General features: G+C 47.0%; 1 protein-coding gene across 4 annotated transcripts in view; it reads right to left on the bottom strand.

Moving 5' to 3' along the window:
• Positions 1-22,689, bottom strand: part of LOC135517260 (ras-responsive element-binding protein 1-like) — a 78,392-nt gene extending 55,703 nt beyond the window's left edge. For 3 of the 4 annotated variants that reach the window (XM_064941396.1, XM_064941397.1, XM_064941392.1), the window contains exon 1: positions 22,317-22,689. Coding sequence is in view for 2 of the 4 variants with exons in the window: in XM_064941392.1 (XP_064797464.1) it covers positions 22,317-22,356 (40 nt within the window). In the remaining 2 variants the exon portion in view is untranslated. The remainder of the gene's footprint in view (positions 1-22,316) is intronic. The other variant, XM_064941395.1, reaches the window with a different exon arrangement.
• Between the last annotated feature and the right edge of the window lie 627 nt (positions 22,690-23,316).

Raw genomic sequence — 23,316 nt, 5'->3', positions numbered from 1 at the left:
ATTCCTAATGTGGTCTTGAGTTCCTTGTGTGTGTTTTTATATCAGAGAAAAACTTGAACTGTGAGAAGACTGATCAATGTGATTCCTGAAAAAAAAGAGTTGTGAAACCCACTGAGAAACTGGTGGGTAGAGATTGCAGTTCTTGTGAGGTAAAAAGAGTCTCTCAGGATGTCTCACATTTGAACCTAAAGCCCATTATGAAAGAATGACAGACTGCATGTTCATCTGCTACCATTCTGCCTCCAGCCCAGAATGTAAGATTGTTTTATAACTTCCCATATAAAAAGATTCACTTAGCCAATGGTGGAATGCTAAAATTATGGATAAAAGTATGGTTGATAAAAGCATGGGAAAATGTACCATACAGTATATTCTAGGCTTTGTATCAAAAGCTGTGAGAGTTGGGCCTCCCGAGTGGCAAAGAGGTCAAAAAGCAGTGCAAGAGGCATTACTAGACCCACAACCTGTGGCCAGCCGGTTGCCCAAATAGGTGCCCTTCTTTGCAAGGTATTGGAAAACCGGGGCATTGGTTAAACACTATTATTGCAACGTATGATGTGACTTAAGAACATTTTTACTTCTGAACATATTTAGGTTTGCCATAAGAAAGGGGTTGAATGCTTATTGACTCGAGACACTATCATTTATTAATTTGTTTTAAAAAATCTAAAAACATAATTCTACTTTGACATTATGGGTTACTGTGTGTAGCCCAGTGGCACAATCTCTATTTAATAAAAGTTTTAAATTCAGGCTGTAACACAACAAAATGTGGAAAACTCAAGGGGTGTGAATACTTTCTGAAGGCACTGTAGACCATTTCACTAACACAAAAACAAGACGATAAGCCACTGGATGCTTCAGAGGAAAGCTGTCAAGATGCCCAGCGGCACAAACACACTTCACAGATCAAGGGTGGCATAGTAGGGTTTGGAAACAAGGGTCCTTGGCAACACAGGGGCTCAGCTGTCAGCCAGCCACAGGTGCCTGCGACAGCCAGGGACTTTTGGGGGCCTTTCTCTCCTGGAGGAGAAAAGACAGGGCTTTATTCAAGCCCTAAATGGGACATATGCTGCCTTGGCTGGGACTGGAGGTCTGCTGCAAGGCCACTCTGGGGAGTGAGTGTTGACTCTCCAGAGTAGAGTCTTGTTTGACAGGCTCACATGAGCCTGCTTTTTATTTTTTATTTAACTAGGCAAGTCAGTTAAGAACAACGTTGGGCCAATTGTGCTCCGCCCTATGGGACTCCCAATCACGGCCAGATGTGATCCAGCCTGGATTCGAACCAGGGACTGTAGTGAGACCGCTGCGCCACTTGGGAGCACAGGGTGGGGTGGGGGTGGTTGTGTTGGGGAGCATGATAAGCTCCTATTTCAGCCACATCTTCAGTAGTTGAAAATATGTAGGGGGAGATAACGACAACCAGATTATCCTACTACTCTATTGACAAAGCAGTAGGCCATCACTGCTAGTTTCACTCAAACACAAAAATACTTTTATGTAAGTTAGGCTATAGACGTCACACACACAGACCCCCCCCCCACGACACAAACACAGAGACGTTGTGGTGGGTGCCAGTTACATAGAGTGAGAGTGCAGATGTAGATTGTGTCCTGACAGATCCCATGCAGCCCCACTGACAGCTGCGTGGAACCAACCAACCGCACCGACCAGATAACTAACTGGCTGCAATGTACTGCATGTGCCCTTAGTGCCACAAACACATAACAGCTAGCCAGCTACACTACAGTTACAAGCTAATGCTCATTTAAAAACATTCCTACAAATAAAAGTGATGAGAAAAAAAAGGGACTGACTACTTTCCAAAGAGATAACTTTTGAGTTCCTTTTGCTGTGTGTTTGTGTACTTGTGTTGCCTTAGCCTATTCCTTTATCAAAAGGGGACATGAAGCAAGGTCTTCTCTGAAGGCCAGATAGATGTAGGGGAGAGTTGGCTTGACATCCCCAACAGGCTGAGAATAAATAGCCCCTGCTAGCAAGCTACTTATTTGGCACGTCTCTCCGCCACGAGTAAATCACAGCGGTGAGCAGAAAGGGTACGCTTTTAACCCCCCCCCCCTTTGTTATGTTCATCCCCCAGTCCTTTATTTAGCAGATACTTTTATGTAGGGAGACGGAGACCCATCCATCTTTCTCTGTTTGTCTGCTACCTATCCTGTTCTGCTCATTTTTCCTCTCTGGCAACCATTCCCCTTCCCCCAAACACACACGCACCTTTACAGTACACTTTGGGGCCGGTAAAGGTCTGTGGTAAAGATGAGTCTAGCTCTTACTTGTACTTCATGTTCCACAACTTTATTTGTTTCATCAATACAAAAAAATAAATAGTATACCTCCCCGTTATCAGTCACATGGGTCTCTCTCTCCATACAGAGGACACAGTGGGCCTGGACTGCTCTCCACTGACAGTTGTCTATCTGTGCAACAAATGGCACATTCATTCAGGGGCGGCAGTGACAGCCCCACTCCATAAATTCTGGGGCGCGCGCACATGCACACACAGCAGCTAGCAGCAGCACATCCAACAACAGAGCCTGCTGTATTAATGCTGCTCTGCTCCACACACTTTATGTGCAGCTCTTAAAAGCACTGTTAAGTCAAGTCAGTTAATAGTCTAGTTTACCAACAGGCATTGACTACCGTATCAGTATTCCAAGCCAATGAACAGCAGAACAGCCTGTAAAAGCACTTTGTTTCATTAAGGCTGTATGGGATGGTCTGCTCCTATTTGCATATGGGGCATCCTCCAGTTGGCATTTCGATTCACCCGAATTAGGCCATGAGGCCCAACTCGACGCCAACCCACAACATTTGTTGCTGAGGTTTACACATATGGTCCAGGACACCTTGTATCCACATGAAGCCAAGCACCAATAACTCGAAGCCTACTAGTTAGATTCTTTATAAAATGGTGACACACCAACAGTTGAGGCACATAACATATTGGGGGAGATTGAAGTGAAAAGAGATGGGCTCAGTTCAACAACATCCCCAGTGTTACAACAACGCACTTGGGTGTGTCGCTGTCTTTCGCAAACCCTCACAGTTTTTCAGCACTTTTGTGTGTGTGTGTGTGTGTGTGTGTGTGTACATACGTGAGAGTGTAGGTTGTGGGGGGGGCTGCCTTCAGGCCTACAAGCTCATACATGCCATACCTGCCTAAGCCTGGACTTACCCAACACACCAAGTCCCTCAGACAAGACTCACACTCTCGTCACACGGATTAGCCCATCCTACATGAAAACTTATGTGCAAAGGCATACCACAAAAAAAAGAAAAAAGCCCACCCAAAGCATCTCCCAACCCATGTAGTCATCTGAACTGCTTGTGTGTCAGATCTTAAAAAGCAGACAATTATTTCAGCCATTCACAGTCAGTCATTACAGACAGTAGCGTTCATCTTAATATAGAGCACTGTGTACACAGTGAATATACACAGCTGGGATGAGTTTGGTCTACTTGTTTGTCAGATGTAAAAAGTATGCCACTTCAGACATTTGCAGTAAGTCATTTCGCACAATAACTGCTTGAAATGCAGCGAGTGAAATGTGAGTGAAATGTTTTGACACTACTTGGTCTTTGTGTTTAAAATGCTACATCCCTATGAGTCTGGGATGCTCTTTAACTGGAGCGTGAAGCATCATCTGTCTGTCTGTCTGCCTGCCACCATGTCTGATGAGGAGACAGAGCAGGACAAACCACTGGAGGGGGGTGGGGGTTCTCCCAGCAGAGGAACCACAGCCCAGGTCGGGAGGATAGGCCTCTTCACCACTCTCACCATAATGGAGCTCTTTGTACAGCCAAGAAGAATACACCCTTCATCTGGGCTGGGGACTAAGGCGCACACACACACACACACACACGATTTGTGGCTGTCAAGACCATTTCTTCCCTCCTCCTTGTAGAGGATTGCCTCTCTCTGTGTGTGTCTGCCAACATTTAGCAAAGTGTAAAACTAGATGGATCAGTTCAGCAGAGGCACCACCAGGTATTATCTGTATCAGTCCTTCTACACCTAACCACCATCCTCCAACCCTCCCCATCCTCCATCCTCCCCCCTAACCCCCATCCTCCAACCTCTAACCCCCATCCTCCAACCCCTAACCCCCATCCTCCAACCCCTAACCCCCATCCTCCAACCCCTTCTTTGGCTTCTTGATGTTAGATGACCTAACACTCTAAAGTGAGGATGCAGGCCAAAGTACAAGGCCAGACAACATCGGCCAACTATTTGCCGTCACCAACTCGCACTCACCCACTGAGCCGCCCAGTGCCTAAGCCCCTACTACCCACATGGGCACCGGCCCCCTTGCTCTCTGCCCAATCAGGTACTCCGCGGCCAGCTGTTTGCCAGAACCGCACGTGTGAATGACAGCGAGCGGGGGTAGGAGGGGGCTCTCACAACTTCTAGCAGGGGGGGTCCATGGCGCCCCCGGGGGTATATGACCGGCCGTGCAGCACAGCACTGAACCACTCGGCTACATTGAAACAACTCCCACAGCAGCAGCTTCACATCATGTCTTGGTCTGCCTTTCTCCCCCCCCTCTCTCTCATCCATCCCCCCCCACCACCTCTCCCACTACTACTCCCCTCTGAAATAAGAGTCACATTGTTTTTTTCCCCCTCTTCCTGCAGTACTGGGATCTCACTACATGGATTCTCTGCCTGCCTTACTGCCTGGGGACATGAGCTCCTACAAGGGAGTGATTCATCTGGAGGGTGGGGTGGGAGGTGGAGATGCTGGAACTTCACATAGAGCAGTTTTTTTTTGGGGGGGGGGCACAGAAATAAACTGCCATCTTATGGTAAAGTACACCCATCCAACAAGTGTCATAAAAAACATTTTTTGAAAAGTACTTGTGATCATCTACGGTCTAGAATTGTGATTCTTAAGAGTCTTAACAAGAAAGAAAACAAGAAAAACAGACAAGTGATTAATAATTTTCTGAAAGCATGACCAATACACCCACCAGCACACAATGCGTAGAACTATTAGAGTCTGTGGCCCAAACAGAGGGACCCCTACAGCCCAGAGCATCAGAGGCTGGACACAATGAGCCCTGGTCTTCTGCCCAGTGTTGTGTGGGGAAATAAAAGACATGTAACATTTCAGCTGACTGAGTGTAAAGACCTCATTTACATCCTCATTGTCCAGTTCGATGTTTGCCCAAGTTAGGCAGTGATGGAGCCTGTTGCATGTCAGACATTATTGAGTGGTAGAGCAGGATGGGTTAGATGGGCTACTTTCAGGGCTTGAAAGTGTTCAAAGTCACACCCCCCCCCCCAACACACTATGGGAGGGGGGGAATGGAGCAGTAAGGAACAGTTACAAAGACAGCAAGCTTGTTTCTGCTTTCCATGTTTAACAGTGATGCTAGACATGTTAGCATCTAGAAGGCTCCTGCTCTGATAACTGCCTCAAGGCTCTGAGCAAAGTGCCTCCTTGTCGAGCACAAGGCCTGATAAAGAAAAAGTGAATGTTTACTGGGATAGAAGTGCTGGCTTAGGGAGTGTCCGAAGGATAAGCTTTGACTAGATTTGGATTATTCTCTTTGTTAACTACTTCTTTCTGAACCAGTTTATTTCCCCTCGCCTTCTGACAACAATTCCCCTAATGATGCACACAAGTGCTAATCATAATTCTGAAAAGCTGAAAAACATCCACTAGCCACCATTTCCTGTTCAGGGGAAGTCCAAAAGATTTTGCAGTCTTGTGGGATGGCCCATATCCTCAGCAAAGAATGACATGAGGAAGAAGTCTTCTTTTCCCTCTCAGAGTTCTATGAATCCCTGACATTGTCCCTCCATCTCAAAATGTCTCTGGTGGCATACTATTCTGACTAGTCAGGCCTAGGCTAACGGCATCACAACCAGCACACACTTACAAACTCACAAAAAAAAATTAAACGTCCTCCCACTGTCAACTGCGTTTATTTTCAGCAAACTTAACATGTGTAAATATTTCAACAACTGAGAAACTGAACAAGTTCCACAGACATGTGACTAACAGAAATGGAATAATGTGTCCCTGAACAAAGGGGGGGGAGGGTCAAAATCAAAAGTAACAGTCAATGTACTGACTGTTACAGATACTAAGTACTGCAGTGCATCTCCTCATGGACTGTACCAGATTTGTCAGTTATTGCTGTGAGATGTTACCCCACTCTTCCACCAAGGCACCTGCAAGTTCCAGACATTTCTGGGGGGGGATGGCCCTAGCCCTCACCCTCCGATCCAACAGTTCCCAGACGTGCTCAATGGGATTGAGATCCGGGCTCTTCGCAGGCCATGGCAAAACACTGAGATTCCTGCCTTGCAGGAAATCACGCACAGAACGAGCAGTATGGCTGGTGGCATTGTCATGCTGGAGGGTCATGTCAGGATGAGCCTGCAGGAAGGGTACCACATGAGGAGGATGTCTTCCCTGTAACGCACAGCATTGAGAATGCCTGCAATGACAACAAGCTCAGTCCGATGATGCTGTGACACACCGCCCCAGACCATGACGGGCCCTACACCTCGATCCCGCTCCAGAGTACAGGCCTCGGTGTAACGCTCAATCCTTCGACGATAAACGCAAATCAACCATCACCTCTGGTAAGACAAAGCCGCGACTCGTCAACGAAGAGCACTTTTTGCCAGTCCTGTCTGGTCCAGCGATGGTGGGTTTGTGTCCATAGGCGACATTGTTGCCTGGTGTTGACCTGCCTTACAACAGGCGTACAAACCATCAGTCCAGCCTCTCTTGGCCTATTGAGGACAGTCTGAGCACAAATGGAGGGATTGTGCGTTCCTGGTCTAACTTGTGCAGGTGCTGTTGCCATCCTGTATCTGTCCCGCAGGTGTGATGTTCGGATGTACCAATCCTATGCAGGTGTTGTTACATGTGGTCTGCCACTGCGATCAGCTGTCCGTCCTGTCTCCCTGTAGCGCTGTCTTAGGCGTCTCACAATATGGACATTGCAATTTATTGCCCTGACCACATCTGCAGTCCTCATGCCTCCTTGCCGCATGCCTAAGGCAAGTTCACGCAGATGAGCAGGGACCCTGAGCATTTTTCTTTTGGTGTTTTTCAGAGTCAGTAGAAAGGCCTCTTTAGTGTCCTAAGTTTTCATAACTGTGACCTTAATTGCCTACCGTCTGTAAGCTGTTAGTGTCTTAACGACCGTTCCACAGGCGCATGTTCATTAATTGTTTATGGTTCATTGAACAAGCATGGGAAACAGTCTTTAAACCCTTTACAATGAAAATCTGAAGTTATTTGGATTTTTACTAATTATCTTTGAACGACAGGGTCCTGAAAAGGGGACGTTTCTTTTTTTGCTGAGTTTAGAATATGATGTCAAGAATATTCACAAAAACGTTGCACTGACAGAATTAAGTAGTCTTAATCTTGACAAATGACACAATAATGCTACGTCCCAGCAACAAAATACATCAATGACCGAACAAACCAAATGGCAGTACAGACCAACACAATTCCTTTAATTGTCAACATGCAAGTCTATCTCCATTAGGATCATTAGAGGGATCAATGAGCATAACACTCCCGTCTCCAGGGCCATAACACTCCCAGGGCCATAACACTCCCGTCTCCGGGGCCATAACACTCCCGGGGCCATAACACTCCCGTCACCGGGGCCTTGCTACACTGTTACTGTCTTCAACACTGAGGGGGCTGACTGAGTCATTACATCACAAGCTTGGTGACCTTGCTCTGAAAAGATAAGTGGAGACATATCTGGACATAACGGACCTGAAATGGCATCATCTTCCAGAGACGGTGTTGATTGAGACCGCCTTGATGACTCAGAGGACTGAGGATGTTTGATGGTATTTGGCGACAAATAACAAGCAAAGCGTTTGTCAGTAGACAGGAAAGGATGAATGATGGACAAAGACAAAACTGGCCAACTACTGTTCAATACCTAGTGAAGGAGCAAGAGCTCGGAGGGAGTGCACTCATCTAAGTGGAAAGTAGTTAGCAACATTAAGGGGTCAAAGTCTCCTCTTTTGTCCTGATGCAGCTGATCTTTCGAAGGAAAGCCTTAACCTGGTTTTCAACTGGGCACCAATGCCTGCGGGAGAGCTGTGAAAGATGTCTAATGTTCTCCTTGGACGGGTTTATGATTCCACTTTGGTGAACTTTGGTACCTGGGGGTGGGGCAGAGAGGAGGAGAGCTGGCTGGCAGGCTGGTCTGACTGGCTGGTTAATTATAATTCCTCTTTGAAGGAGGTGCCGCGACCTCAAGCCAAGCCGAGGATGCTGGGAAGAGCACAGCTCAGGAGAGTGATGGGGGGGATGGGGGAGGATGATATAGGGTCTTTGCTGGTGATACTACCTCATTATACAGTTATCCAAGAGCTGTTCAGTTCGGAGAGAAAACATTTCCCTGGATGGTTGAAACGGCAAAAGTGGTCCTGTGTGTGTGTACACCTTCCGTGAGATGGGTGGCGGTGCGGCCTATATATAACCAGTGTTGTCTGGGCAGGGTTTAAGCTTTTAAAGGTAGGTCCCTCCATTGTGTGGGAGCGAGCTGCTCCTGTTGTGGGGGGTGGAGGGAGAAGAGGCCAGGTTTCAACCCAGAGAAAGGACCGTGTTTCTGCCTTTGTGTGCCCTGCCTCCAGGGCATGTCAGAAGAGAGCCTATCCCATCAACTCTACTCCCAGTGTGTGTTGGGGGGGTGAAAGTGTTAACTTCATATCAACGGAGTGAACACACCTATCCCACCCCACACACCTCTCTTATCCATCCCCCCACTAAGCACCCCTCTCCCCCTCTTTGCATTCCTTCTCTCCAGCTCCATCTCTGCTTAGGACAGAGGAGGTATTTTGGAAACAGTGCGCATCTTTATCCATTGTCCAATCATAATCAAAAGCTGTCTCGAAACAAATAGTTTAATCTCATTAGCAAATGTTTGTTTTTGCGACACCATTTTCCTTCTGTGATGTGAGACAGAAGCAGGCAGGGAGGGGTTGAATTATAACCAGTGGAACGACATGATACAGAGTTAAGTGTGTAGCCGACGTCACAGAGATTACCCCATCTTGTAAAGTCTGTGTGGTATGTCTGTCTCACGGCTGATGATGAGAGCATGTCTAATAACCAGAGAGGACTTTTAAGAGAAAACTGAAACTCAAAACTGAGTTCCTCCTGTCAGTAAGAATGAAAGGTTCTTGTGTTTTCCTCTAAATTTGTTTCTCTCCTGAAAATGTTTGAAAGAAATGGTGCATTTATGTAGGACTAGGCTAGTTCAAAACTACTTGCTGTAAGCGCTGAATCATTTCAAAACAGGAAAAAAAAAACAGTAACACCAAGCAATCATACTCTGCCCCCCCCCCCCCCAGTCTCCTCCTACACTAAAGCCTCTCCCATCCCATAATCCCTGTCCCCTCCCAGCTGTGCAAAGGGATGCTCTCAGGTGTGTGATGTGAGTGAAGGTGTGTGTGTGTGTGTGATATGAGTGAAGGTGTGTGTGTGTGTGTGGGGGGGGATGTGAGTGAAGGTGTGTGTGTGTGTGTGTGTGGGGGGATGTGAGTGAAGGTGTGTGTGTGTGTGTGTGGGGGGATGTGAGTGAAGGTGTGTGTGTGTGTGTGGGGGGATGTGAGTGAAGGTGTGTGTGTGTGTGTGTGGGGGATGTGAGTGAAGGTGTGTGTGTGTGTGTGGGGGGGATGTGAGTGAAGGTGTGTGTGTGTGTGTGGGGGGGGGGATGTGAGTGAAGGTGTGCGTGTGTGTGGGGGGGATGTGAGTGAAGTGTGTGTGTGGGGGGATGTGAGTGAATGTGTGCGTGTGGGGGGGGGATGTGAGTGAATGTGCGTGTGTGGGGGGGGGGGTGTGAGTGAATGTGTGCGTGTGTGTGGGGGGGATGTGAGTGAATGTGTGCGTGTGTGTGTGGGGGGGGATGTGAGTGAAGGTGTGCGTGTGGGGGGGGTGTGATGTGAGTGAAGGTGTGCGTGTGTGGGGGGGGGGGTGTGAGTGAAGGTGTGCGTGTGTGTGGGGGGATGTGAGTGAAGGTGTGCGTGTGTGTGGGGGGATGTGAGAGAAGGTGTGCGTGTGTGTGGGGATGTGAGTGAAAGTGTGCGTGTGTGTGGGGGGATGTGAGTGAAAGTGTGCGTGTGTGGGGGGATGTGAGTGAAGGTGTGCGTGTGTGTGGGGGGATGTGAGTGAAGGTGTGCGTGTGTGTGGGGGGATGTGAGTGAAGGTGTGCGTGTGTGTGGGGGGGGATGTGAGTGAAGGTGTGCGTGTGTGTGGGGGGGGATGTGAGTGAAGGTGTGCGTGTGTGTGGGGGGATGTGAGTGAAGGTGTGCGTGTGTGTGGGGGGATATGAGTGAAGGTGTGCGTGTGTGTGGGGGGGGATATGAGTGAAGGTGTGCGTGTGTGTGGGGGGGGATATGAGTGAAGGTGTGTGTGTGTGTGGGGGGGGATGTGAGTGAAGGTGTATGTGTGTGGGGGGGATGTGAGTGAAGGTGTGTGTGTGTGTGGGGGGATGTGAGTGAAGGTGTGTGTGTGTGTGGGGGGGGATGTGAGTGAAGGTGTGTGTGTGTGTGTGGGGGGGATGTGAGTGAAGGTGTGTGTGTGTGTGTGGGGGGGGGTGTGAGTGAAGGTGTGTGTGTGTGTGTGTGGGGGTGGGGGGATGTGAGTGTGTGTGTGGGGGGGATGTGTGTGTGTGTGTGTGGGGGGGATGTGAGTGAAGGTGTGTGTGTGTGTGGGGGGATGTGAGTGAATGTGTGCGTGTGTGTGGGGGGATGTGAGTGAATGTGTGCGTGTGGGGGGGGATGTGAGTGAATGTGTGTGTGCGTGTGGGGGGGGGGATGTGAGTGAATGTGTGCGTGTGTGTGTGGGGGGGGATGTGAGTGAATGTGTGCGTGTGTGTGGGGGGGGGGGATGTGAGTGAATGTGTGCGTGTGTGTGGGGGGGGATGTGAGTGAATGTGTGCGTGTGTGTGGGGGGGATGTGAGTGAAGGTGTGCGTGTGGGGGGTGTGATGTGAGTGAAGGTGTGCGTGTGTGGGGGGGGTGAGTGAAGGTGTGCGTGTGTGTGGGGGGTGTGAGTGAAGGTGTGCGTGTGTGTGGGGGGATGTGAGTGAAGGTGTGCGTGTGTGTGGGGGGATGTGAGTGAAAGTGTGCGTGTGTGTGGGGGGATGTGAGTGAAGGTGTGCGTGTGTGTGGGGGGGGGATGTGAGTGAAGGTGTGCGTGTGTGTGGGGGGATGTGAGTGAAGGTGTGCGTGTGTGTGGGGGGGGATGTGAGTGAAGGTGTGCGTGTGTGTGGGGGGATGTGAGTGAAGGTGTGCGTGTGTGTGGGGGGATGTGTGAATGTGTGCGTGTGGGGGGGGGGGGGATGTGAGTGAATGTGTGCGTGTGTGTGGGGGGGGGGATGTGAGTGAATGTGTGCGTGTGTGTGGGGGGGATGTGAGTGAATGTGTGCGTGTGTGTGGGGGGATGTGAGTGAAGGTGTGCGTGTGGGGGGGGGTGTGATGTGAGTGAAGGTGTGCGTGTGTGGGGGGGTGTGAGTGAAGGTGTGCGTGTGTGTGGGGGGATGTGAGTGAAGGTGTGCGTGTGTGTGGGGGGGGGATGTGAGAGAAGGTGTGCGTGTGTGTGGGGGGGGGGGATGTGAGTGAAAGTGTGCGTGTGTGTGCGTGTGGGGGATGTGAGTGAAGGTGTGTGCGTGTGTGTGGGGGGGGATGTGAGTGAAGGTGTGCGTGTGTGTGGGGGGGGATGTGAGTGAAGGTGCGTGTGTGTGGGGGGGGGATGTGAGTGAAGGTGTGCGTGTGTGTGGGGGGATGTGAGTGAAGGTGTGCGTGTGTGGGGGGATGTGAGTGAAGGTGTGCGTGTGTGTGGGGGGATGTGAGTGAAGGTGTGCGTGTGGTGGGGGGATGTGAGTGAAGGTGTGCGTGTGTGTGTGGTGGGGGGGATATGAGTGAAGGTGTGCGTGTGTGTGGGGGGATATGAGTGAAGGTGTGCGTGTGTGTGGGGGGGGATATGAGTGAAGGTGTGCGTGTGTGTGGGGGGATATGAGTGAAGGTGTGCGTGTGTGTGGGGGGGGATATGAGTGAAGGTGTGCGTGTGTGTGGGGGGGGGGATATGAGTGAAGGTGTGCGTGTGTGTGGGGGGATATGAGTGAAGGTGTGCGTGTGTGTGGGGGGGGATATGAGTGAAGGTGTGCGTGTGTGTGGGGGGATATGAGTGAAGGTGTGCGTGTGTGTGGGGGGATATGAGTGAAGGTGTGCGTGTGTGTGGGGGGGGATATGAGTGAAGGTGTGCGTGTGTGTGGGGGGGGATATGAGTGAAGGTGTGGGTGTGGGGGGATATGAGTGAAGGTGTGCGTGTGTGTGGGGGGGGGATATGAGTGAAGGTGTGCGTGTGTGTGGGGGGGGATATGAGTGAAGGTGTGCGTGTGTGTGGGGGGGGGGATATGAGTGAAGGTGTGCGTGTGTGTGGGGGGGATATGAGTGAAGGTGTGCGTGTGTGTGGGGGGGATATGAGTGAAGGTGTGCGTGTGTGTGGGGGGATATGAGTGAAGGTGTGCGTGTGTGTGGGGGGGGATATGAGTGAAGGTGTGCGTGTGTGTGGGGGGATATGAGTGAAGGTGTGCGTGTGTGTGGGGGGGGATATGAGTGAAGGTGTGCGTGTGTGTGGGGGGATATGAGTGAAGGTGTGCGTGTGTGTGGGGGGGGATATGAGTGAAGGTGTGCGTGTGTGTGGGGGGGATATGAGTGAAGGTGTGCGTGTGTGTGGGGGGGGATATGAGTGAAGGTGTGCGTGTGTGTGGGGGGATATGAGTGAAGGTGTGCGTGTGTGTGGGGGGATATGAGTGAAGGTGTGCGTGTGTGTGGGGGGGGATATGAGTGAAGGTGTGCGTGTGTGTGGGGGGATATGAGTGAAGGTGTGCGTGTGTGTGGGGGGATATGAGTGAAGGTGTGCGTGTGTGTGGGGGGATATGAGTGAAGGTGTGCGTGTGTGTGGGGGGGGATATGAGTGAAGGTGTGCGTGTGTGTGGGGGGGGATATGAGTGAAGGTGTGCGTGTGTGTGGGGGGGGATATGAGTGAAGGTGTGCGTGTGTGTGGGGGGGGATATGAGTGAAGGTGTGCGTGTGTGTGTGAAGGTGTGCGTGTGTGTGGGGGGGATATGAGTGAAGGTGTGCGGGGGGGGTGTGTGCGTGTGGGGGGGATATGAGTGAAGGTGTGTGTGTGTGTGGGGGGGGTATGAGTGAGGTGTGTGTGTGTGTGTGTGTGTGTGTGGGGGGATATGAGTGAAGGTCTGTGTGTGTGGGGGGGATATGAGTGAAGGTGTGTGTGTGTGTGTGTGTGTGGGGGGATATGAGTGAAGGTGTGTGTGTGGGGGGATATGAGTGAAGGTGTGTGTGTGTGGGGGGATATGAGTGAAGGTGTGTGTGTGTGGGGGGATATGAGTGAAGGTGTGTGTGTGGGGGGGGGATATGAGTGAAGGTGTGTGTGTGGGGGGGTGAGTGAAGGTGTGTGTGGGGGGGGGGGGTGAAGGTGTGTGTGAGTGAAGGTGTATGGAGCGAACTTCCTTTCATGGCCAAGGAGGAGCGACAAGCAACAAGTCTGGGGGCATGTGCTCCGGTCTCGATGGAGACAAGGTGTGCCGTCTGTTTGTAGAACAAACAAATGGTACCTTTTCAACTGATGAAGGGAAAGACGGCTAGTGTGTGTGTGTGTGTGTGTGTGTGTGTGAGAATGGAACACGGAAGTGGCAGCTCAGTCTTTCTTCCAAGGATGCCCTTTTGAAGAGGCATTACACAGGGCTAACCTAGGTGGAGTTGGGTTTAACAATTAAAATGCAAAGGAAATGTGAATATTGCCCTGGATTTCAATTTTTTATTTTAGTCTTTATTCTTTTGTACCAGAAACCAAGGTATACAGAAAAACATAACTAAGTTAACCTAAACCTCCAAACCTTGAGTTAAAAGTAACACGAATCAGGTGCATGTCGAAATGCTCCACCATAGTTATGCACAAGGAAGGAAAATATAAAACTGCAGGAAATAGATTGGGTGTACATTCAGTCAGAAGCCTCAAAGCTATATTAGCACGTCTACACAATATTAGCAGTCACCTCTGACCTCACTGGCATTTTTTCCCAGCATGCAGCGCTCAGGTGGGCTGTCATTAGGGCAGCTCTTCCTTCAACATTTATCGTCTCTGTGCAGCTGACTGACTGTCTGAGACACACAGACTAACAGAGCCTTCTCTCGATTACAACTAGCAGATACAGCCTATAATCATCCATTCATTTGACTACATTTCTCAAGACATTTATTTACATTCTAAAGACACCACACAATGTTAGGTAGTACAAAAAAACTGTTTGCCTGAAACATTATGTCCACAAGTTCAAAAACTTTAATTGCAGTAATCTGGCTGTGTTGATGATAAAGTATGTTATATTTGCATGTTCTCTCATACACACACACACAAAACTGGTTGGACGATGAGGTTGCCGTACGCACTTTTTCCCCCACTCTCCCTCAGTCTCTCACTCTGTTCCTCCCAATGACGTATATAAACCCTGGATTGCTGATGCTATCTATTGGCCATTGAAGCGTTGAAGCCACTGGTCGGCCATATTGGCACTCCCCAGTAGGAGCAATCCTCCATAAGAATGAAAGGAATTATACAGTATTTAAGTATTTTGTTGTTGTAGTGGGGACAGTAACATTAGTACTCTCTTAAGAATATATTAAGGAATATATTATTATTATTTATGTTTAGCTCACATATCATTTATAAGTATGCATTAATGTTGTCTGTAATAGAATAAACTTGTCAAAAATGAATTTAGACATTTATAAATACATTTATATAGCTTCCAAAATCTTTCTTTTACAATGGAGTAGGAGTACCAAGATGGCTGCGCAGTGGCTTCAATACAGCGCCCCCTGTCAGTCATCCAGGGTTTACACACATCATTGGTTCCTCCTTCCCTCCCCTGCCTAGCTCCAGTGAGCAACAAGTGCTGCCTGTGAGTACCACCCCTCCCCCTCCCCCTAACCTCCAGAAGCTATCGCAAATCCTCAGCCTGCGAGCAACTGCCAGCTGACAAAACTGTTTAGTCAGCAAGAAAGATGGAGGGAGGGAGCGATGTGGGGCTGGAAGAGAGAGAAGGAAAGAGAGAGAGCGAGAGAAAGGTAAAGACAGAGCGAGGAGGCAGAAAGGGATAGAGAGGGAGGGACAGCGAAAGAGCTGGAGACATTCTTACTGCGCACTCTCCATTTAGCCTCCCTTTTTCCTCTCCATCACTCTCTCTACAGTGTTAACCCTTTCCTCTCCGAGACAGCCGACACAGAGAGATGGCTACTTGTGGAGGGGGCAAGACAGTCCACTTTGTGGTAATATTATTTTTAGGGTTATTTTGCAGGTAAATAGGAGTCAATGGACTAGAACTCAAATAAAGACTTTTAAACAAAACAAAAAAATACTTTAAACTTTATTTCTCACCTATGAGACAGAGCTAGCTGCTTGGAAACGGGCTGACTTGGGAGAAGGGGACAACATTGGAGAGCAGACCCATTGTTGTTCCACTTCCTCCATCTCTTCCCCCACCACTTCGAAAAGGAGGCAGTTTAACTTCCTGTCTCCCCCATGCTTGACCCCAGGTCCTGCTGCAGCCTCCATTTTCATTTTTTCTACCCCTTTCCTCCTCCTCCTAGTGGCATTCTTTCACATCAGTGACACAGCCGTCGAGCTAGACTTTGAACCCACAGTAAATACCTGCTTTATTTGCAGCCTGTGCTGGAGGTTGAAGACTAGGTGGTGGCCGGTGGTTGGGAAGGGTGTGTGTATGTTTGTGGTGTGTGTGTGTGTGTGTGGGGGGGTAGTGACAGCTCGGAGCTGGGCAGAGGGATAAAGAACACGTAGGGCTCTGCACTGAGACAGGGCAGACATCACCCCGATGCAGGGCTCCCTCCCTCCCTCCCTCCCTGCAGCTTATCAGTTAGACCCTGGACACACCCTGTGAGATGGATGACTTAGCCAATATTAACAACACACTTTTGTGGATCGACAAGAGAGAGGAGAACTTTTGGACAACCAAGGTGCCACCTGGTTGTAATGGCAAGGGTTGCAAGTAAAATAGGTCACCTAGTACCCGTAACAAATAAAGGCATCCATCCATTCATCATCAACAAAAAAATGTAATGTTCACCGATGTAGGATGGATGGTATGGATTTTCTAGTAGTGGCTTGTAGTAGTCATGGCAGCAATCAATTCATCCAAATGTTTACCGAATCCAGCGTTGTGATGCAATAGTACCTCGAGAGACGGGCCACAAACATTAGGACCTACTTTGCACATTATCTGTACAGCCAAGTATAGCCTATAAAGACAGTGATATTAATCTAGATTTGGGACTTATACCACAAATGTGTAACTGTGCCTACAAATATCACCGAGCCTCACCACTAGGCCTATATTTACACTGGGGCCTAGACCACAGGCAGAGTAGAGCAGGGCTAACTGAGGACTCACCCCAGGGACATGTTGTAATGTCTACTGTTAAGGTCCCTCAGTGAGTGTTTGTTAGTTGCAGCTTACATTCACACACCTGTAAAACATCCCTTTAAAGCGGCCTATGTGCACACAATGGAAGCACCGACACCGTCCTACTTAGCCGCTTTGTCCACTTCTCAAATTTCTGTCATCTCACTTGGCTTTGTTACCGCATCCCCATCAAAACACCCACACGTACCTGGAGCCTTCCCAACATTCCCTAATTCCATCAATAATGTTGGGTATGTAACATATGAGGTGCTATACAGTGCATTGTCATATTTAAACAAGTAGTCAATGATTAGTAACAACTGTATCAAGGCGTAAAATGTATGAACTTAGCCATTTCCCAAAATCGCAAAGTAAATATGTTGTGAATTACTTCAATTTTCAATGTAGCAGCTACAAGTACCCTACATTTGAGAAATTCTGGAGCAAAGAAGGTTTAAGGGGAGGAGGGGCGTTGTACCACAGTGAGGCCCAACCCCAGATTCCATTTTGGAAACCATCTTCCTCAGGTTCCCTCTTTCCTTCCTCCTCCTGCACCTACAGGTCCTCCTGCACCTACAAGTCCTCCTGCACCTACAAGTAAGTCCCTGTGTCCCCTCCATGCCCCACTGGCCGGCCAGGAGATGGAACTTAATCTTATCTAAAAAAGGCGGGTTAAAAATAGCTCTGGGAGCCAAAGGGCCAACCCATTTGTACCCTTGGGGAAACCACGACCCATCTCCACCAGGAAGAGAGAGAAAAAGTGTCTTAATACCACAACTTTTTTTATTTTGATTGTGTCTCCTGGGGGGGGGTTCGACCCATACATCTCTCTCCTATTCCAATGATTTAGCCTCAGAGAACAACAGGTTAACAGCTAAATGAGAGAAGAGAAAGAATGGGGGGGGGCTAATACCAATGCCCTGCATTGTTGAAGGGACTTGACTGTCGGCTTGCCATCAGGGGACATTGTGTTTAAGTAGGTGTCTTTGGGGGTATGGGTGGGTTATTATTAGGTTAAATGGTGGGCTAATGAGAGCATAAGGGACCCGATTGGAGGGGAGGGAGGGTGAAGGCTCTTAATTATCCCTCTCTTAGAGGGAGCTCACAGCATCCTCGTCTGGCCCAAACCTTATTGGGAGGAATGTTGATCAGCGGACTCGTTTTTTTGTCAAAGAATATATAAATGATTGTCCTTTTAGCTTACCCAAACTCCTAATTACTTGTGTTATCGTTTCAGTGATGCTAGAAAATCCATGGTTCACATCTGGATTTTATCAAGTGTTTAGTTGGACTATCATTCCCTTGAGTGGCCTATTTATTTAAATTCTTTAACCAGCCCTAATTTTGACTTGCACCCCCCCACCTTTACCCTTAGAATAGCCTCAATTCATCAGGGTGTGGACTTCTCAAGGTGTCAAAAACATTCTACAGGGATGCTGGCCCTTGTTGACTCCGCTTCCCACAGTTGTGTCAAATTGGCTGGATGTCCTTTGGGTGGTGGACCATTCTTAATACACACAGGAAACTGTTGAGTGTAAAAAAAAAACTCAGCAGCGTTGCAGTTCTTGACACAAACCTGTGGGCCTGGCACCAACTACCATAGAGCCTCACAGTGGAGGTGTTTTATGTAAGCTTAACCTGGCGTGACATTTTGATAACCATGTAAATCTCTCTCAGACAAAGTGACGTTTATCAATATAGTCGGCTCCATTTACTCTCAGATCCGAAAATACTAATAAGCATCAAAGGAGACATCAAGAAAAACTACAAATCCCTGCATGTCATTTCTAGCTGACACCCTTTCTAAAAGGTATTGTGTCAATTTAAAACATGCACAAGGCAGTTCACAGTATTGTCAATTTAAAAGAAATGTAGCCAATTTGCTCATTACTAAATTTAGCTAACATTACTTTTCGCTTCGATGTGGCAGTCTCGTCCAGATCATTATAGAATTTGTAGTTCTTTATGATCACCACATTAGCAGCTAATTAGCATTTCATTTCATTCAAATAGGTGAATATATTGATAAAAGGCCCCTTGTCCTAGATAGATTTACACAGTTATCAAAACGTCACGCCAGGGTAAACCTACACGAAACACAGCCCTTATTTTAAGTGTTTCTAAAAAATCCCCTATGGGAAAAATGAATGGTGGAAAAACTATTGGAACCATTTCCTTGTTTGACAACTCGGTTTTATGGGCATTATGACTCGTGGATCCCAGAAAGAGTAGCTAATGGGGATCCTAATAAATACCATACCACACTGTGGTACTCTATACCCTGTTCAAAGGCACTTATTGCCCAAACACACTGAATGGCACACATACACAATCCATGTCTCAATGTAACCTGTCTACTTCCCTTCATCAACACCGATTGGATTTAACAAGTGACATCAATAAGGGATCATAGTTTCCATGTGAAATCACCTGGTCAGTCTATCTCATGGAAAGAGCAGGTGTCCTTTATGTTTTGTACTCTGTGTATAATGACATTGTTATTATTAGGACCATCTAGGCCGAAGACAAAACAAACATCTCTACATTAAAGCCTATCACATCAAATTGCAGAGATGGAACACCACAAGATGGCATGCAGTCAAACTGCCATTTCTAACCAAAAGAGTAAGTAAGACGTTCTTGCTGGAGTAAGATCCAAGTCCAACAAACTTAAACCATAAAGATGCCTTTAGCCTTCTGGCGTGTGTAACTACCTACAACTGGTCAACATCACATGAAATCAAACATTCAAGATTTTTTTTTTACTGTTCAAACTGACTTGACTCCTAGGCCTAACTGAGACCCATAGCTAGTCTATTTTGTCAACAGGCAAGGGTCATGAGTACCAATAATGCAGTGGATTTGGAGACCTTGTGGGGGGTGGAGAGCTGAGGACATACAAAAGGACCTCCTCTTTTAAAGTGTGATTCCACATTGATCATTTATCAACTACATTTGAAGTCGGAAGTTTACATACACCTTAGCCAAATACATTTACTCTCAGTTGAACAATTCCTGACATTTAATCCTAGTAAAAAATGCCATGTCTTAGGTCAGTTAAGATCACCACTTTATTTAAAGAATGTGAAATGTCAGAATAATAGTAGAGAGAATTATCTATTTCAGATTTTATTTCTTTGACCACACTCTCAGTGGGTCAGAAGTTTACATACAATAAATTAGTGTTTGGTAGCATTTCCTTTAAACTGTTTAACTTGGGTCAAACGTTTTGGGTAGCCTTCCACAATAAGTTGGGTGAATTTTTGCCCATTCCTCCTGGCAGAGCTGGTGTAACTGAGTCAGGTTTCTAGGCCTCCTTGCTCGCACACGCTTTTTCAGTTCTGCCCACAAATTTTCTATAGGTTTGAGGTCAGGGCTTTGTGATGGCCATTCCAATAGCTTGACTTTGTTGTCCTTAGGCCATTTTGCCACAACTTTGGAAGTATGCTTGGGGTCATTGTCCATTTGAAAAACCTATTTGCAACCAAGCTTTAACTTCCTGACTGATGTCTTGAGATGTTGCTTCAATATATCCACATAATTTTCCTGCCTCATTATTCCATCTATTTTGTGTCTGGCTTTTTTAATGGCGGTTTTGGAGCAGTGGCTTCTTCCTTGCTGAGCGGCCTTTCAGGTTATGTCAATATTGGACTCGTTTTACTGTGGATATTGATACTTTTGTACCTGTTTCCTCCAGCATCTTCACAAGGTCCTTTGCTGTTGTTCTGGGATTGATTTGCACTTTTTGCACAAAGTACGTTCATCTCGAGGAGACAGAACACGTCTCCTTCCTGAGCGGTATGACGGCTGAGAGGTCCCATGGTGTTTATACTTGCATACTATTGTTTGTACAGATGAACGTGGTACCTTCAGGCTCCCAAGGATGAACCAGACTTGTGGAGGTATAGGCTGATTTATTTTGATTTTCCTATGATGTCAATCAAAGAGGCACTGAGTTTGAAGGTAGACCTTGAAATACATCCACAGGTACAACTCCAATGGACTCAAATGTTGTCAATTAGCCAAATTGTTGATCATTTATTCAATCACACCATCTATATAACTTCCTCCAAAAAGAACATGATAGTTTATGAGGGATGATTATATTATTTATTTTTAAACCAACTGTCTTCTTGACAGTGCAAAAGCATTCTCCTCTGATCTAGTCTGCCATTTTATTTATATGGCCTTGCATGGGTATGACTGCAGGCCCTAAACCAGGACAGACTCATATTTCTCTACCACAGAAAAACTACTTTTTTAAAACCAAAGTTGTCTAGCCTATATCAGGCTTTCCTCAATTCACTTCAAGCAATTAAGTCAACTGACGCATCCTGCTTACTACCCCCACACACATCATTATCATCGTCGTCCCCTCGTGTTGCCTTGAGGTGTTAGTTTCATCACACATTCAACTAAACTATTCACACTTCAGTATTTCTTCATCTGAAATAAACCCACCATCTTTGATAGTGTCTAGATTTGGATGGCGAGTTTCCCTACAGCAAAATGAGTGCGTTTGATCCCGCTGTCGTCGTAGGCCTACTCGACTACAGTGTAGAATTTCGTAATGGAATGCGAACTGCTCATCCAGATCAGCACTCTCCTCCTTGTCTTCTTCCAAGTGGTCAGAGAGCTCGAGAGAAGAGGAACATCGACCACCGAACGCTCTAAAACCGTGTTGCTTCTATTTTCAACCCCCAACAAAAAAAAGTATGCAATGCAAATATCAACAGGTAATTTCTCTATCACCAGATTACTGTGTTTCTCTGTTTGCAATAAGTTGAGACAAAGTTACACTTTTACCCAATGCGGTTATATGCGCACAGTAGTCGACGAGAGCAAGGGACGAATGAAAAAAAAAATGCCTAGCAACCATTATCTAACCAGCCCTCGCTACGTTGCAGTTCCACAAGAGACAAAAACGCATCAGTTCTTCACTTTACTTGAGTAACTTTTGAGCGTCTAAAAGAGTAACAAAAAATAAAAAGAACCATAAATGATCACCAAGAAACACTTTACACATCAACCTCGTAGATGATGCAAAATGAATTAGCATATATCACTGAATGATAATTGTATAATGTGAAAAGACAAATAATGACGTTCTTAATTCTAGTGATGTAATAATTAGGACAAATATAGACCAGGATAACAAGCGGCGTGATGAGTACGGATAACTATTATGTTTACTTCCTGAACAATGAAAAAATAATGATATCGAATCATTGAACAAATCGAATTAACACACAGGCTACTCTTGAAAAACAAATAAGTTTCGAAAACGTCTTGACAAGGTCAAAATGTAACTAGCTATACCGACACATGGCCACTAAGCTTGTAGCTAGGCTCGATCAAAGTGCACTGAAGATATGGATGCTCGAGCGGAGCAACAGGCGGTTAGTTAGCAAGCTAGCAGACTTTGAACCTCCAACTCGAGCCCCCATAATTAAAACAAACGTTACCGATGATGGAAGTTAGAACTCCAACAATTTCTGTTCATTTTAAGTGGCCATAAGTAACTTAACCTCGTCGGTTACGAATAATCATATAAGGAAGAGAAATTCCATCGCTCAGGCGTTTTAATCATGGATGAGCATCAGGTCCTCAGCGAAACTAGGAAGCGAATGGGAGTCGAGAAAACTATCCTATCCACGTCGCTTTTCGAAGTTTTACAACTTTGTCACAACAACTGTAAACTTCGCCAAACACGCAATTAACATCACATATCGACTAAACCAGATAAATAAGGCAGAATTGAGATAATAAGCCGATAAGCTAGCTCGGTACTTACGTTTGACTTTGTTGGGGTTGGGCTGCTTACGCCGAGACATACTGATGATGGTGATGATGGGCTAAGAAAAAAAAAAGAAGCTGCAAAGTTGTTCCGGAGAGGAATCAAAATGGCGTTTCTGAGGATGTGCAAAGTTCGACAACTTTGTTCCCCCCTCTTTCTTCAAAATTCCTAAAAAGGAAGATAGAAGAAAGAGTCCAGAGACGAGAGGAAAACACTTATTTCGCTATCCTCTCTGACCGTCCCCAAAGCGCAGCTCTCTCCTCTCCCCTAACCTGATAAGTAAGACGCATCACGTGTTGCTCCTGCTAGTCTCCAAGGGGACGTGTTACTGAGGCTGCTTCCACAAGACTTAAGCCAGTAAGCATCTCTACAGGAGGGGTCTCAAAAGAGCAAAAAGTTTTATCGAGCGGCGTGGTACCCTCAACATGAAAACTTGTCGAGAGAGGAAGTGCACGCCGAGGAAACTCGAGCCCTTTAAAGTTCTAGAACTTTGTTGTTGATCAACATTTCTTTATGGGGCAACTTTGAACGATGAACATATGCGTTTTATAAAATAAAAGCCGAACAAGAATACACACCTATCATCTTTTAAGTAAGTGTAATGATTAAATCATGTTTAAGTAGGTACAGGATCCAGTGATGGATGCATAAGCAAACTATATTTAACTAGTTTAAATTGTTAAATTTAGTTTCAACTGGTGCTGGCATACTCCCACATTCCTCCAAGCCCTCCTCTCTGGATACAGACCCCTCCCTGTGCCTTTACTCATCAACCACTGGCCGACAAACATTCCCTCCCCTCTATGTAGCTGAGCTGGTAGGAGCCTGCACAGCCCTCACACTGTCTGGGCCCCATTGAGATGTAGTCAGATACATTAGGCTACTAATTATTATAAATCCAAGCGAACAAATTTCATGTAGGCCTAATGAGCTGAATAGTGAATGTGAGAGGATAGGCCTAGCCTACAGAGAGTTTGGTCATTGTGGCTTCTGCTGA

This window comes from Oncorhynchus masou, chromosome 28, assembly GCF_036934945.1.
Source record: "Oncorhynchus masou masou isolate Uvic2021 chromosome 28, UVic_Omas_1.1, whole genome shotgun sequence".
Taxonomy (NCBI): Eukaryota; Metazoa; Chordata; class Actinopteri; order Salmoniformes; family Salmonidae; genus Oncorhynchus; species Oncorhynchus masou.
Note: the sequence above shows the minus strand (reverse complement) of the source record. Positions and strands in the feature narration are given on the sequence as shown.